General features: G+C 38.0%; 1 protein-coding gene and 1 long non-coding RNA gene across 2 annotated transcripts; both read left to right on the top strand.

Annotated features, from left to right (window-relative positions):
- Positions 1–13,120: 13,120 nt before the first annotated feature.
- On the top strand, positions 13,121–13,601 carry LOC131428004 (uncharacterized). Its single transcript, XR_009229331.1, has 3 exons — positions 13,121–13,230; positions 13,316–13,388; positions 13,456–13,601. It is a non-coding gene; the product is annotated as an uncharacterized LOC131428004 (long non-coding RNA).
- A 1,383-nt stretch (positions 13,602–14,984) lies between these two features.
- Positions 14,985–17,698, top strand: LOC131431843 (mediator of RNA polymerase II transcription subunit 15). Its single transcript, XM_058597750.1, has 3 exons — positions 14,985–15,153; positions 15,220–15,359; positions 15,418–17,698. Exons 1-3 carry the CDS (start codon positions 15,095–15,097, stop codon positions 17,574–17,576), a joined length of 2,358 nt encoding a protein of 785 aa, XP_058453733.1. The 5' UTR covers positions 14,985–15,094; the 3' UTR covers positions 17,577–17,698.
- Positions 17,699–18,342: the final 644 nt, after the last annotated feature.

Below are 18,342 nucleotides of genomic sequence, written 5' to 3'. Positions count from 1 at the left end.
AAAATTAACTTTATTCATCAATGTAATCTCCATCAAGAGCTACGCAATCATTCCAGCGCCGCTTTAACATTTCAATACCACTTTTGCAGAACGATTTATCTTTTGCCTCAAAATAGGCCTCAGTTTCAGAGATAGCCTTTTCATTCTTGCAAAATTTCTTACCGGCGAGCATTTTTTGAGGTCTGCTAACAGCCAGTAGTCGTTAGGAGCCAAATCTGGCGTATACGGTGAATGTGGGAGCAATTCGAAGTTCAATTCATATAGTTTTGCCATTGTTTTGATTGAATCGTTTTTGGTCAACAGTGAGCAAACGCGTCACCAATTTTGAACAGAGCTTTCTCATCAGTGCTGTAAAACTTCATTCAATTCAATTGAAACTGAATGTGGAACACATTGACGATCTCTCGAATGCAGTAAACTTCACTCTCTGACATACACAATGTTTGCTGACGGCCCGAACGGGCAGCATTCAATTCATCACTCGTTTCTCTTCAATCGAGGCTCATTTTAACAACCGTCAGTTGATCTCTTGAAGTAACAAAATATCTATTTCAATAGTGTGAGAGCGGCCTTCAAATGAGGTTCATGTAAACATTCGAATTGGTTCAAGATAATAGATGATAGACAAACCAGATAGCTGAAATGTCAATCACAGAATACACATAAATTAATTGTTTCCTCCTTCAGTTTTCATTTTTAATACTTTACTCCATTTATAATTCTATTCGTTCGAATTTGCTTACTACCAAGAGCGAAGGTGTTGAAGCAGGTAGACTACTTGGCACTCGAAACTGAGCAAACAAAACTTCAAATGACTAGGTACGATTAATCAACTGACGATGAATTCCGGGAGCTTCACTTGAAAATGGCAGCAAAAGTCAAATGAATTAGTAGCGATATGCTGACTGTCAGCGGCCATAAATTTCATTTTCATCTTATATTATTCGATTGAAAATGAAATTTTACCGCACTGTTTCTCATAGTCAAATGCTTATGCAGTATTAAGCCAACACGTTCTTTTGATATCTGTACGATGTCAGCTAACTCACGCAACTTCAGTTTTTGATCATTCAAAACGATTTTGTGGATTTTTTTTAATGTTTTCTGGTGTTACCGCCTCAACTGTGTTCTGTATCATCGGTATCTCTACGACCACGTTTGTCAGCAAACCTGTTCGAATCAGCAAACCTACGTTTTATTATTGTTTCTGATGGAGCGGAGTCTTCATAACACTTTTCAAGCCATTGCTTCGCTTGAACGGTATGTTTCCCCATCAAGATGCAGTGTAAAAGTAAAACACGAAATTGGTTCTGATCCATTGTTCTGAACTGAACACAACAACTCACAAACTAATGAATAGAATATTATGAAATTTTAACAGCTGTCTTTCAAAGGTTAGTTTCAACTGAAAAAAGGTGACTGCAATAAAACTAGCGCCATCTATGTGTTAGGTCCGGCACTTTTCAGCCCATGTGTTACAAAACTTCTGAATTTCATCTGGAGTCGGATTCTGGTTACGGAGGCCTGGTCAGTTGACGGTCAAACGTATCCATTCCTGCTATACCAGTCCTCGACTTCCGGTTCCGGAAGCGCCGAAAAAAGTGGCCACAACTTATAAAATCTCAAATAATGTCCTATCACCTGAATTTCTTTGATTCAAATAGTTGTCTTACTATCCTATTGAAAAAGGTTGAATTTTGTCCGGATCCCACATCCAGAATAATGAAAGATAAAAATGTCTAACCTTCATAAAGCTTCATTTAGAATTGAAACAAACTTTTGCTCATAATGTGGCGCTCCTGGTGGACGGATTTGGAAGTTCTTGGCGCCCACGTGTCGGGAATTTCGTCAGCTTCACGTTTGATTTTTGACATTCCTCAAATCGACTGTACTTTGTAAACAATCAACATGGAAGCCGAAAATTATGCACAGTTATTTGGAAAATCCATTGTGGTCTGCATCTAGGCTAGCTAAACAGCTGAAATTGCCCATAAATACCGTATGGCGCGTTATCAAACGGTATAAGGAAACATTGACGACGATTAGGAAGCCTCAAGCCAATCGTCGGAGTGGAACTGTTGACCGGAAACTGCGTGGTAAGATTTTGAAGACGATTAAGAGGAATCCTAACATAATCTATCGGACCGTGATTTGGCCAGAAAATTCGGTGCTGCCCATAGTAACGTGAGGAGAACTCGACTCCGGGAAGGAATCAAGTCGTATCGAACTAGCAAACAGCCAAATCGGACCATAAAACGGAATAGTGTGGTCGAAATGCGTGTTCGGGGACTATATGACCAGGTGCTGACCAAGTTCGACTGGTGTCTTCTGATGGACGATGAAACCTATGTCAAGGCTGACTTCGGGCAAATCCCAGGTCAAAAATTTTACTTGGCAACGGCTCGGGGGGATGTTCCAGCCAAATCTAAATTTGTTTTTGCCGACAAATTTGCAAGAAAATTTTTGATTAGGCAGGGCATTTTCAGCTGTGGCAAAAAAACGAAAGTTTTCGCTACAAATAAGACAATCACCCCTATTCTGTACGTCGATCGATTCGAAATATTCCGATCGAATGTGCAATTTCCATTCTGCATTCCGTTCGAGTTGGGTAAGAACTCGAATATCATTCGTTCGAGTTGTTAAATTTTCGAACATTACTCGATCGACTTGCGTACGTACGACTTCTGCTCGGTTTAGAATCGTTCTAACTTGTTTATACAAGTGTGACGGTTTCGTTTACCAAGGAATGAATAATATAAATAATATAGAACGTGTAACTAGTGTTGACAGCTTTGATGGTTAGTGTTCGAAATTTCAAGTGTTCCCGAACGAGAGCCGATCGAATCATACAAGTCGAACGGAATCAAGAATGCAAAATTCGAACTCGAACGAAAGTGTAGATTCGTTCGTATCACAAATCCGTCGGATTGCAGAATCGGGGTGAATGGCATCGGAATTATACCAAAAAAGAGTGTCTCGAAAAACGAATTTCGCCGTTTATTCGAATCTACGACCATCCCGTAATGTTTTGGCCAGAGTTGGCAAGCTGTCATTACAGCAAAGTCGTTCAAGAATGGTATGCAGAGAAAGGGGTCCAGTTTGTTCCGAAAAACCTTAACCCACCCAGCTCCCCCAGTTCCGCCCTATTGAGAAATACTGGGCAATCATGAAGAGATTCAAGGCAAAGGGAAAGGTTGTCAAAGACTTCATTCAAATGACAACCTGGTGGAATAAGATAGCTAAAACGATAGACGAAGAAGGTGTGCGCCGCCTAATGAGCCGTGTTACAGGAAAAAACCGTGACGAATAATTTTATCCGTATTTTTTCTTAAAAGTATGATGAAAACGCTACATTTGTAAAAAAAAAGATCTTGAATTCAATAATAAATATCTGAAATACAGGCAATTGTCTTTGTTCCAATTCTATCTGAAGCAAGCTTTATAGTTGACGACATAAAAAAGTACGAAATTTTCGAAGCAGATTGTAAACTATTCGGTCGTAGTTTTTAATAATCCAGCAAAATTTGTATTTTGTTTGGCAACCTCTGAAAAAGTACGGTGTTTGAAGAAACATCCAAAATTTCTGAAGAACGAATGAACGAAGAACTAGTTCTTTCGGTAGAACTGTCATGTTCTGAACGGTTTTTTAAATGAACAGTTTTGCCCTGCTCTATTTTGAATGGTACATGAAAAATCACATAGCATTCCATCTTGAGTTTATCATTGGTTTTAGTTCAACATAAACTACTGACACACTGATGAATCGAAGGCGAAACGTAAAAAATAGTAGAAAATATATAAAAAATTATATTTAGATGTTTTTGACAACCGGTACTAATCGAAGTGAGTTCGTTTGGTCATCTGCTAACATGATCTGTAAACTAGAAGAATTTATTTACCAAAGTACATATTAAGCAATTTACGACTTGTGCATGGTCCCGCATAGTAAAGTTTGAAAATCGATTTTTTTTATACGTTTCACCCTGTTAGCGGAAGCCGGGTCTATATCAAATTTTAGTTTCATTTTTTTTTCATCCATTTTTTGTAATCCTTCCAGTCACGTCTGAGAAAAATTGTGAAATTGATTGTGAGAATTGGTTCAGTTATCCTCGAGAATAATGAGCACACAAAAAATGTTACATGGACACATACACAGACAGTTTGCGAATGACGAATGACATTCGGCCCTTAGAGCCTTGGTTCAAAAGTCAGTTTTTATAATGTCAGTCAATCATTAAGACACATGAAATAGAAATTTTTGTACTAATTTTTTACACTTGAATATAAATAAAACTCAGGTATTTGCTAGGAAATTCTGACATCTTCCACTTAAATCTAAGGTTGTGAACATCGGTTGAGCCTACTTCGATAATCACAGTGCGCAAATGTGACATTTTTCGATCTCGACGAACTGAGTCGAATAATACAGGGTGATTTTTTAAGAGCTTGAGAACTTTTTTAAACAATAAAACGCATAAAATTTGCAAAATCTCATCGGTTCTTTATTTTAAACGTTAGATTGGTACATGACATTTACTTTTTGAAGATAATTTCATTTAAATGTTGACCGCGGCTGCGTCTTAGGTGGTCCATTCGGAAAGTCCAATTTTGGGCAACTTTTTCGAGCATTTCGGCCGGAATAGCCCGAATTTCTTCGGAAATGTTGTCTTCCAAAGCTGGAATAGTTACTGGCTTATTTCTGTAGACTTTAGACTTGACGTAGCCCCACAAAAAATAGTCTAAAGGCGTCAAATCGCATGATCTTGGTGGCCAACTTACCGGTCCATTTCTTGAGATGAATTGTTCTCCGAAGTTTTCCCTCAAAATGGCCATAGAATCGCGAGCTGTGTGGCATGTAGCGCCATCTTGTTGAAACCACATGTCAACCAAGTTCAGTTCTTCCATTTTTGGCAACAAAAAGTTTGTTAGCATCGAACGATAGCGATCGCCATTCACTGTAACGTTGCGTCCAACAGCATCTTTGAAAAAATACGGTCCAATGATTCCACCAGCGTACAAACCACACCAAACAGTGCATTTTTCGGGATGCATGGGCAGTTCTTGAACGGCTTCTGGTTGCTCTTCACTCCAAATGCGGCAATTTTGCTTATTTACGTAGCCATTCAACCAGAAATGAGCCTCATCGCTGAACAAAATTTGTCGATAAAAAAGCGGATTTTCCGAATGGACCACCTAAGACGCAGCCGCGGTCAACATTTAAATGAAATTATCTTCAAAAAGTAAATGTCATGTACCAATCTAACGTTTAAAATAAAGAACCGATGAGATTTTGCAAATTTTATGCGTTTTATTGTTTAAAAAAGTTCTCAAGCTCTTAAAAAATCACCCTGTATATGTCACTCGGACCTTCGACTCTCGGTTTCAAAGTCGGATTTCACAGTGATACTATTTGAGTAAAAATTACGAGATTTTCGATAATCAAGGAGACACATGAGTCTTCTATTGGTCGTTAACAATCAAAACCTAGAAGCCAAATCGAATGATACACATGATTGCAGATCAAAACTTCATTAGGCGTGAACAAACTATAGTAACAAAAGATCATTTCACTGTTGCTCATATTCATTAACTCGTAACTTTGGAACTCGGATCTGTCATAGTTCAATCCATATGACGTTTATGAGCTACTTTTGTAATTTTAAAAACAATGAATCAATATTTCTTGTTAACAAAAAGTTCACGCGGAAATTGTTCTTGTTACTTGTTATTGTGGAACTTTTGATTGCTTAGGTTTGCTAATCAATGTATCAATACCTAGGATACTTCATCTGATAAGACAGTACTTATGTGATGAGAGTTACATTACATTCAAACGTTTTTTTTTTTCTGATGGCAAGATTTAAAAAGCAAGAGCAAGCAGAGCAATTTCAAAGTAGGCCTAAATCTTTAAATATGTGTTTCTAATTAATGAAATTCGGTTTATGGTAAAAATATAATCATACAATCTGGAGGAAAGCCCGATTCTCTCACATTTAGTTTAAAATGAGATTATTAACGAAGCTATTAGGTATGAGTATAAAAAAAACCCTTTGAAAATAAATCATCTTGCAGCTTCATCAAGGCAATATTTTCATCATTTTCATTTTATTTCACAATTAAAGCATTAAATTACCTTTCCATCCCAGTGTTATTAATATACACTGAATTAAAGCACCCCCCAAACATAAAAGCTTTGTGCGAAAAAAAGTCATTAAAGTCAATCGACCGTGCAATTGGGTTTTATCTATTGACGTGCCGATGAAGAGTACGCGAACGTAAAGAAACAACGCGTACGCAGAGAAAAACAAATAATGAATAGAAAATCACTAAACTACATGGCCCAAAAGCAAAGAAAATATAACGGATTCTCGCGTTGTTGCGCCTGATGATTGAAACAGAACGAAAAATGCAAGAAGGTGAGCGAGTGTGCTCCAGAATTTACGTCAATAGATCGCATCGAATGACCTTCGTAAGAAAAGGTACTGGAAGCATTGATAATGAGAAATAGTATTTTTCTGGTTTCTTTGGGTTTTCTTTAAAATCAAAACTCAGCTGAATAATTAAAAATTATATTCATAATACTTTTGATTGTGCTGTGGAAATGCCACGCGATTGAGGAAAATACGGTCGAAAAATCTATACTTCCTTTCCTGAGAAGAGTCAGTCTATTATGTGCATTTACCTTTTCTGCAAATTTAGAAAGGGTCGGTTTCAAAAAAGTAAATTTAATAATACGCACTTACTTAAAATCCCTGAAGCTCTACCCAAGTAGCCATATGCATTATGTTATATCACTGCACACATGTGCGATTCCTGCTTTAGCTATCAGATCCCTTAAGTGTCTAATAATCGCTCTTTTCAGCTTTATAATAGCATTGTAAAAACATGTGTAACTCCGCTGCATTTAATTAATTTCTTTACGTGAATTTTTAAAGCCGGAATAATTTAAAGTTATAATGCGTCATGGTTACTTGGGTAATCTCTGTGGACAACCAGAAAGTAAACACTTGTCCGGTAGGGTTTCAACAAATAAATAAATAACTAACATAACCTCCAAATTCAAAGCGTGTGCTAAAATCATTTTTAATTGATATTTTACCTTTTATTTCGTCTGTTTAAAAAATGTTGGAAACAAGTTCAACAGCCGGAAATTCTATGATGGGAGATGGATAATAGAACGGAAACTGAAACAAACGTATATCAAATAAACAAGCGGTTATAGTTTAGTGTATTCGAACAGTTCTATTGTAATATTTAAAACGTCTTCAATTTCTTAGATTTTGTTACACACAAAAAAAAGAACTTTACAGCAGGGGTTGAGGTCCACTAGGAGATTGATAGAACCTATTGGCTCTCTCCGGACAGTACCAGCCTAGATGCCGTGTGCAATCCGGCGGGAAAAAATGAACCATGAATAGATCAACTGGGTTCCTGATTCCATGTCGTAAAAGGCGACAATTGCAGGAGTTTCTTTTTCTTTTCAGTTAGCAGATATTTTCAATGTTTCATTTCTGATTACTCTATTTTACTAAATTATCTCTTCATTCAACCAATCAATTTCCGTCTAGCTTCGGAGAAAAGTTTTATTTGTAATGTTTTCTTCTTTCATGTTATTGATTGTCTCTCAGGATTATAAATTGAATGATAAAAATCAACTATTGCAGAAAGTTGATAACAGAGATAGAATATATCGGTATATTGAATACATAGTAAAAAAACATTTGATATTAATATTTCAAACAACAAATAAATATTTTTCTCGCTGGCCGGCTGCCCAGATCAACTAATATAATCAATTAATAATTTTTATAAATAAAAAAATCGCGTGAAATCTGTTGACCTTTATTTGGTGATTTAAAATGATTTTATAACAACTGTTTAGAATATGTCAAGGCAATGAATCAACTATTTTGTCTAAATCCTATTCACTCGTTTATTTTGTAACACGTAATTTCATTTATAAAAATTAGGGTAGTTTTTATTCTTTACGCGATAGTATTGCAAATTTTTCTTTAGTTTCCTCGAATAAGAGCTGTGAATCAAGACTTCCCGGGACTTCAATATATTGTTGAAACGTTCACTCGGGAAGTCAGCGAGTTTAGTGGTGCATCCGAGCATCTTGAAAACGGAACATACTGAATCGCGCACGAATAATAATAATACTGAAATTTTTACTAACAAATATCCTTCTCCTGTGACACTTGTGGAGTGCGCAGTAGTATATACGGCCTCTAGTAACAACAAGTGTTGGACTAACATCCCTTCCCATTCCTTAGACGATCTACGTTCGGGCCTTTCCGGCGCCGGTACTGATCAATGATTTCTGGGATTACCAGAAGATGTACATTGAAGGATGATTTACCAGTCCCAGGTCGGATCATCTAGAAACTACCTGTACAATTTCAGCAAAAGACTGTACCAGAAAGTATGGACGTACTTGTGATAATTCACAAGTGTTAGATATTCAAATTTTATTCGATATACTGATAATATTAGACTACAACAACAGAGTATTATTCTTAACATTTGCCATTGTAGACTAGCTGGCGCACCTTCTTGCGCACGTTCCTCATTAAATTCCGTACAGACTTCTAGGCGACAAGTTTTGACACTTTTTCCAATCTTCTTCAAAATGTTGAATGGTTTCGACTGCCGAGACATGTTTCCTAAGATGTACCTTCGTTAATGCCCAAAATTCCTCAATTGGTCTAAGTTGTAGACAATTTGTTGGATTCATGTCTTTCGGGACGAAAGTGACATTTTTGGTAGTATACCATTCTACCGTTCATTTCTAGTAGTGGCAAGAAGCATGATCTGGCCAGAAGACAACGGGATCCTTGTGGTTTCGAATCATGGGTAGAAGTCGTTTTTGTAAACATTCCTTGATGTATATTTCGCTGTTCATTGAAGCAGTGGTGATAAAGCGTTTCGAAATATTGTGGTCCCGGCAAGGATTTGTAATCAGGTTTCAAGTAGGTTTCGTCGTCCATGATTATGCAGTTCAAATTTCCTGCATGAATCGTATTGTACAACTTTCGAACCCTCGGCCTGATCGAAGCTTCTTGTTTCGGACTACGTTTTGGTTGTTTCTGCTTCTTATAGGTTCGAAGATTTATACGTTCTTTAGCACGAAGAACATTTAACTTCGAAGTGCCCACTTTTTTTACCACATCCCGAACTGAAACCTCCTTCTTTTGCTCGAACGCCTTCGGTATACGTTTATTCAACTGAGGGCTACCTGGACCTTTTTTTCGACTCGTTTTCGGTTTATCCTCAAAGGTGTTATCCTCACCGAACCGATTGCATTTCGCACGGCTTTTTCACTTACCCCTTCCATTTTTGCTATCTTTCTCAGTGAAAGTCCGCGTTCTATGCATCATTTGTACACAATTTTTCGACGTTGTTCTGCTGAAAATCCACGCATTTCGAAACAAATTAATGAAAACGAATAAACAACTGCACAAGTGGTTAGAGAAAAGTGTAAACAACAGGACGCAGCCATGAAAATTGACAGATTCTGAACCATTGCGAAATGGCAACGGTTTTTGGTTGCGTCCATACTTTCATGGACGTATCTTATCTTGATTATCTCACTATATTTCTATTCCAGGCCCATGCGCAGGTGGGGGTGGGGGGCTTTCCATAATAATAATAATAGAGTAATTTTAAAAATAACTTCACTTTTTTTTCAAAGTTTAGCACCTTCCTCACCTTTTGAACCCCTCTCTTTCCCTTGAATCCCCACCCCCCTTGAACCTCCCCCACCCATTTTTGACCCCTCCCTTGAACTTCCCCTTGTACACTCCCTTGAACCCCCCCCCCCCCCCCCCCTTGAATGATTCCTGCGCACGGGCCTATTCTATTGTATATATTTCTTTTGAATGCCATGAACGGACTATTCGGACTTTAAAAAAATTAGGTCTCGCTATTGGACGCAGTATTGCCACAATATTTTCGTCAATATTCACGACTATGTGTAATATATATCGACACTATTTCGAAGCGTTTTCGGGGTGTATATAAATACTTGGTTGAAATTTTACTTTATTCAACATTGTTATAAATTTTCCGCGTATAAACTATAAAACTCAGTTTGAACTATCAGTGACTTAGGACAAAGTAATACTACCTCTAACTGAAAAATTAAAAAAAAATTGTTTTGTAAAAACGTAGACTCTTTATGCAGTGGGTTGGTGGGGGGTGGGCTAGTATATGAAAAGTCTAAGAAAGTCTACAAGGGGGGACGGAGGAGAGGTTGAAAAGTTACCAGATTTTTGTCTACGTGGTTTATGAACGGTCAGCGTTGCCAGGTTGCCAGATTTGTCTGGCAAATGCCAGATTTTCTTCGTTTCGCCAGACACTCAAACTAACCAGATCTTTTGCCAGATTTTCCAAATTTCCCCAGACTTTTCAGTTTTTCCTAGATTTAGTCAAATCTTACTAGATCTTTACGGGTTTGGCCTCTATACGATAGGTGGAGAGACCTTTTTTTTTTGCTCACTGAAAAGAAACCCGGCAAAAATTTCCTTGTATATAGTAGACCCAGACAAATCCAAATTAATTTTTGAGTTTTGACAGATTTTTGAAAATATAACCTGGCAACTCTGTGAACGGTCCCTTACTTGGGCAGGCGCACCCACTTGTACGCGGTGGGCAGATTTTCCCCCAGACGGCCAGAATTCCGGCAAAAGTCTGGCAACAATGCAACAACCGTTTTCGGCAGAGAATTTCGCCTAGCGGTTATTAACGGTTATTTTCTGTCGGATTCTTGCCATACAAGATTGGCAGAACCGTTTTGAATCGGTTCTACATTTTAAGCGTCTTGGTTTTATTTTTTCAATAAAAGGTACATATGAAAGGCAATAAGTTATTGGCATTCATATATACTAATCATGGAAAATGTTATTGCCAATAACATTGCTTTCTCACTACCAAACATACCCATATTTCAATCTCATTTACCTCGTCTCTAGATCCGTTTTTGTACGTACATGCGGGATTGACGAATATCAAATGAAGTCGAATAAAAAAAAGAAAAAAGAAAGAGGAGCGAAATAAACAAGACACGTACGGCGAGATAATGACGCAATTTCGCCTGAACAATTTTGACATCAGCCGGAATGCAGCCAGCCTTCTGACGGTTGCCAGAATTCTTCACAAGCGGGCAGGATATACGAAAAATTGTACGTTGAATCTAAGACAAGACCTGACATCTGGGGGGGCTGCTTTTGTTCCAAAATGGACCAGTTTCTGATTGGCTGATTTTGATGTTGCTACCTGCACATTGTGAAAAGAAAAAACTTTTGCAGGGTACGCGAGCAATGATGCCAAGTATAAAGAAAATCAGAAAACAAGTTTATTAAAATGTATAATTTTAGCTCACCAATGAAAATGAGAATTTTCGGAGAATGTTTCACTTCTTTTCAATCTCATCGGTAATAAATGTTTATAGTGGAAGCACTGTGTAATTAAAATAGACATCAAGCCGTTTTTCTTTTTAGTGAATTAAAGTGTAACCAAAAAAGATTTGTTAAATAAGTGTAAACTCGAAAGTGTGTTCAGTTTTACGAGAAGAATGAACTGTTGTGTTCCACACTGTGGTCGCACTAAGCATTTCTATCCAAACCTGACTTTTTCCGGTTTCCAAAAGATCCGGTAATACGCCAACAATGGATTCGATTTTGCGTTCAACATGAGATATTTCTATTGACAGGTGCAGCGACTGGCAACTCGCTTGATAGAGCTGTGCTGTCAAAGTGAAAATTTTCTCTCGGGCTGACAACACCAGAGATGCCAGGTCTGCAGATTTGTCTGTAAATCTGCAGATTTGAGGTATAGTGCTGCAGACATTTTTTGTTGTGCAGACTTTTACAGACTTTTGAAATTCTTGCAGATTTTTTAAATTCTCGCAGACTTTCGTCTATATCTACAGACTTTTGAATTTTTTTTTTTTGCTCGCCAAGTCAGTTTAACGTGTCATACTTTATAGAGAAATTGCTGCCAGTAAGGCATACTTGCTGACTGCAGATTTTTTTTCAGATTTACAGACCCTGTCTGCAGATATTTGAAATTTTTACCTGGCATCTCTGGACAACACCGCCTACCTTGTTCGTTTGTTTAGTGGCCCTTACACGATCATTAAAAGTGTCATTACTAAGTAATGACACTTCTGCTCAAACGCTCGTCATTACTGCATTACTGTACATCATTACTTTTTAGCATTACACGTTCATTATTAATGATGAGTATTTGTAACTACTCCAGCAATAGTAATATTTTTATTTTTGTTTAGCTGAAAATAAATTTGATTTGCCATTGAAACGTTAAGGTTAAAGAAATATTAACAATTTAAATCTACACTTTGTCATTTTTTCGCGTATAGTTCTAAAGATATTCATCACTTCCACAAAAAAAATAAGAAGAAGAAATAATGTTGGTAATGATGGAAAATCCACAATTCCATCATTACTGAACTCGTAGACCTTACACGATCATTAAAAGTGCCATTCCTTTTTAGTAATGACACTTTTAATGATCTTGTAAGGGCCGCTTTTGGCGCGCTTACTTCGCGTCCATTTTTTTTATCCATTCGAGTTAAGACTTTCATACACTGAGAAAAGAACCATAGTAACCGCAAACTGTTTTTCATTGTCATTTCTACTATACGCTAAAATAGTAGCAAAGAGCATGATATATGACTATTCACCATCTGTATTGTATAAATTACTAGACAACAAAGACTACGACTTGACTAAACTATTTGTATTTATGACTTTTCTGGCATGGTCATACTGACAATGGTAGTCATCTCAAATATAAGAACAAATAGTTAAACTCACAATTTCTAGTAAGGTGAAATTGCTCTTGAGCCTTGATATATGAGAAGCGAAATAGTTATTGCTACCATGTGAATATGTTCACAGTATAATAATGTTACCATAAATAGATACATGGTTTGATAGACGATTATGAAGTTTGAAAACACTATTCATGTAGTCCATATGAACAGAATTTATGTAGTAATCACATTATCGTGTATTTTTTGTTTTTTAACCGACTATGTATTTCATTTGTGCTGACTATACAAATTGTCAATAAACGAATGTTCTATGTTATTGTCACATAAAGTTACAATAAAACAGAAAATTTCGTACGTGGGTAACACATCAGTGATTGATATGAAAAAAATATTTTATATGATGACTTTGTGTAATTTGGTAGGTCTTGCAGGTGAGTAAAGTTTGTAGCCTTAATAGTTTCCGTCATTGAAATTCAATTTTTCAACCATTTTTCCGGCAACGGCTACGTTTTCTAGTGAAATCAACGTCTCGTATACGATTTATTATTCATTATCGGTCGCTGTAGAAATAACATCCAACATATCGCAGGTGGGTAACGAGGTTTACATCTGGACTTGGCTATTAATTTCTTTCATGCTGCTCATTCCTGCTTCAGGAAAAAATCCACCGGACATCAGAGCCTTTGATCAACTGCTGCTACCAAACAATGCTCCTCAGTGTCCACGTTGCTATTCAACATTTCACTAGGCATGTCATCATTTAATATGATGTGAAAATAAAATAAAATTCCATGAAACTATTTTGTTGTTCTTGTTCTAGAATTCAAATTCATAAAACTTTTTAACATTAGCTCATTCTTCAGCATTGTTGAATCAACCACTGCCTTTAGTTTAGAAATAACTAGAAGTGAAATGTTAAAAATACCATGGCTCTGGTTATAGCGAAAACTACAATGTAAATAAAGATTCGGTCATGGTTAGCCTAACCATCTCAATCGTATAAGTTATTCATACAATATACTGTTCAATATTACTATTCTAGAGCCGATACCATTTATAGTAAACATGAACTTGACTATTGTTGAAATCATCTGATTTAATAGTCGGCTGAAAACCACTATACTCGCATGGTCAGGTTGGCCCTCTATATAGTAACTGTTACCATAATATTTTTCTGAGTGTACGGTTAACATCGTTTTAATAAAAGTTATTTTATTTATCACTGTAATCCTCAAATACTGATTCCACTGTAGTTTGATGACGGCCCAATAATTTCGTGTTTTGTCATCAAAACTAAATTAATTGTTTTTAAGCATTAATATATAATAAAGAAATGCATTCACCAAAACATTTTTCATGTTCATTTCAAATCAAAAGCCTAAAGTCTAAAAATTTAAATGTTATATTTTTTACTTATCATAGTTAATAAAAAATCTGTATTTATGGCTACACTGTAGCCGATACGTTGGTATTTATTCCACAGGGCGAAAATGACGAGAAGAATGATTCGGAAGGAAGAATAAGAAGCCAGTTGTCAGGTCTTGTCTTAGCGTTGAATGGATGTTAATAAAATATGAAGATTTCTTCTGAGATGGAATCCGTCAATTTCCAAAGAGATGGACTAAATATCAATTTCCAAAGAGATAAACTAAATTTGGTGAGAGCTCGTACTTAGAATACCAAATATTTCGTTCTTGTACAAGATTTATTCTTGATTGAATAAACGACATCACAAACTTGCGCACCTGGTATATTATGTAACCACAATAGTTAGAAATCTAGAAATCATCATGCAGTAGTGAAAAAAGCAAAGTCTTGGCATTACATTCCTTTCGTGGAATTTGACCTTTCTGTTTCAACAGACTTCGCAGCCGATTCTTAGCGTACAGAATCATTGCATTGCTAGTACTATGGATCCTCCTGACACTAAGAATCCTTCCAGGTCGGAGCTCAAACATACGACAACTGGCTTGTAAGACCAGCGTCCTATGCATGGAACCGACAACCCGGGACGATGCAGTAATGAAAGCATTGTGAATAAGGAAATATTTGCCTGTAGTGATAATAAAGATATTTAATGCCCTTTTCATATGTTATATTGCCGCTTTTGAGTTAAAAGTGTACCAACAAGACTTTGTGACGAGCACAATATGTATACTTTCTAATGATCGTGTATCAGTGACACAGCGATTTTATCCTTTCATATTTTTCGTGAAACGGTTTCAATTTTTCAGCCAAAATTTTTTTTAGAAAAATAATATTTTATCGTATATTCTGAACAAGAGAACATAGAAAATGGCAGATGATAACTCATGGAAGACTCCTAGCTTTCGACAGAGTGTCGTGAACAAAATGCAAGTGTTTTTTCGCTGCATAATGTCTGCTTCGTAGAAAATTGAAAAGCTTCATGTTATTTGCAGTAATGAGGCAATTCAGCAATCCGGGATGACTTCCAGCAAGAATGCGCTCGAAATGGAGAATCACGTTTTTACCAAGGCACGCAATAAAGACGAGTATCTTGGATATGTGGCCCGATTAATCCTACACGTCAGAGAGATGAGTATGTTTTCGGTTATTTGTGATTTCAATATCTGATCTACAGTTGTTTATGTTGACAGATTCAAAGAATAAAAATCAACAAAATGCTAACACTAACCAAGACGGTGGTAACTCCGGACAGCAGGGCGGCATGCCAGACCCTATAAATGCTTTGCAAACATTGGCTTCCCAAGGCACGCGACCACAGATGATGGGTGGCCAGATGGGACCCGGTGGTCCCATGGGTGGTGGACAGATGGGAACTGGCAATGCTTCTAATTTGCTACAGACTCTGAATCGTCCTCAAATGCCCATGACGGGAGGAATGGCTGCAATGCAAGGTGGTAACCGAGTAGGTGCAATGGGCGGAGCAAATCAAATTGGTGGAATTATGCCAGGACAGCTCCAACCGGGGCAGCCAGGAATGCCCAATCAAATGGGTGGTGTAATGGGTCCGGGTGGCATGAGCGGAGGAAAAATTGTTGGCATGGGTAATCAAGCTCAGATGAATCAAATGAATCCGATGCAAATGCAAGGACAAATGACTGGAGCAGGAATACAACAAAGCCAGCAGCAGCAGCAGGGTCAACAAGTTACGCAGGGAGCACCGAATCAAATGAATTCCATGGGAGGAATGAGTGGAATGCAAGTAAATCCTGGAGGACAAATGAATCAACAGTTGAATTCAGCAGGTATGAATCAAGCTGCAGGACAGATGGGCCAAATGGGAGGGAACAGTCCGATGGATCCTGCAAGCATGGGTATTGGTCCTAATCAAGTTCTTCGACAGCAAATTCCTCCGGGAATGAATCCGAATCAACAGCAAATGGGAATGGGCGGTGGTCAAATGAATCAAGGAGCGGGTGGTCCAGGAGGAAATCTTACACAAATACAACAACAAGTCGCTTCTCAACAACAGGCCCAGTCCGGTATAGGCGTCATGGGTCCTGGAGGTCCAGGAAACATACAACAAGGAAATCAGCAGCAGCAACAACAACAGCAGCAGCAGCAGTCTCAAAATGTTGGCCCGGGACAGATGAATACCGGCGGAATGGGACCGGGAGGAAATATACCAGGTAATCAAATGGGACCCCAGGGAAATTTTGTCCCTATCGGAGCAAACCCGATGGTACGAAAACCGCAAGACATGATGAGTGGAGGCCAAGTTTATCCTGGTGGTACCGTGCGTAGTGTAACTCCGAATCAATTTTTGCGACAATCACCTTCTCCATCAGTTCCATCACCGGTTGGACCAGGTTCTATGGGCCCACAGTCTCATCCAAATCAAATGATTCCAAGTCCGGCACTGATCCCATCTCCGAGTCCACAAATGGGAAGTGTGCCACCAAGAAATATTGGCCAGTCGCCTGGATCGAGCCTAAATACTCCCGGACAGCCAGGTGGAGCCGCACCCAGTCCTTTGAATCCACAGGAAGAGCAACTTTACCGTGAAAAATATAGATCCTTAACCAAATATATTGAACCACTGAAGCGCATGATTGCTAGAATGGAAAACGATGACGTGGATAAGATCGGAAAGTTGAAACGGTTGTTGGAAATTTTGTGCAACCCAACACGGCGTATTCCTTTGGAAACACTTTATAAATGCGAAGCTGCTCTCACTAGCCAGCTAGGTTCTATTCGCGAGACGTCACTTAACAATCCATTAGTAGAGGCCGTTTCAGCAAATCTTCAAAGCCCTCTTGGCAATCATACTCTGCAACGGACATTCCGTCCATGTTTGGAAGCTTTGTTCGGACCCGATATAAAAAATTTGCCGACTCCAGCGAAGCAGCCTCGTTTGAACATCGAAGAACCGCTCGGTGTTTGCTCTGGAGGCTCACAAGAAATTCCGCACCTTTTACAAGGTGAAATCGCTCGTTTAGATCAAAAGTTTAAGGTATCTCTGGACCAGTGTGCCGTTAGTGGAACCAAAACGATTAAATTGATCTGTCAGCTAGATGACAAACACTTGCCCTATGTACCGCCGGTTGCCGTTACCATCCCCGAGGACTACCCATTTACTTCTCCAAGTTGTACATTGATAGAGCAGGAGTATAATGCTACGGCTTTTTTGATACAGGTGCAGAAATCTTTTCTCGCCAGGATCTGCAAATTACCGGAAATGTTTTCTCTGTCGCACTTGCTGGACACTTGGGAGATGTCAGTGCGTCAGGCATGCTCACCCAATCCGAACTTGGTAGCTCCAAGTGCCACTAGCGTTCTTCTTGGTATGTAATTGATGTTTCAGCAATTTCCATACAATAACCTGCCGCTATCGGTTTGGTCGTCATCTGATTCACATTTTATTTCAAGTGTATTTCACAATAAAAAAATTTATACCATTATATTATTCAATAATAGGTTTATTTTTAATTGAAAGAATACCCTAGACCTTATATCGGATTTTAATATCATTAATCGTTACTTGAGATGCTGTTGGAAGCATACATCGAACTGAACGTAGAATCAAAATGAATCAGACTGGTTGCAATCGCATAGAAGACAAATTGCTTGAAAGAATTGACATCTCTCAACGGCATCGATATCGAGGACGTTGACGAATTCGCCGATCAAAATAGTAGAAGAGGATAGCAGAGGTAAAAATCGTGCGGATGTTGATTGCCGAAAATTCTTCAATCGGTATCAAACGTACGAAATTTACAACCTACATAGGACAGGCTGGGAAGCATCCACGGTGGAGTATGGTTGAAAAAAAAAACGTTGAAACCGTGTATGGGCCACGAATTGCTAATTGCAAAAGCTGCATGGGTGATTTTTTAAAGAAGAGGTATAGAATTTGATTAAAAAAAACGTGTTTAATCCACCTAGCAGTGAGATGATACCTTTTTTTTATCAATCCGCATGTGTTTTTTGCATGAATATTCTTCGGTGTTTAAGTTTTCATGACATTATTTTAATGACCGTCGTTTTAAGCGACAATTTGAGATTTTAATCACTCATTACTCTGTCATGTCGAAACTGCAAATCGGATCGAATTTGAA

The sequence above is a fragment of the Malaya genurostris genome, chromosome 2 (genome assembly GCF_030247185.1).
Source record: "Malaya genurostris strain Urasoe2022 chromosome 2, Malgen_1.1, whole genome shotgun sequence".
Taxonomy (NCBI): Eukaryota; Metazoa; Arthropoda; class Insecta; order Diptera; family Culicidae; genus Malaya; species Malaya genurostris.
The sequence above is the reverse complement of the archived record's forward strand: the minus strand, read 5'-3'. Positions and strand labels throughout refer to the sequence as shown.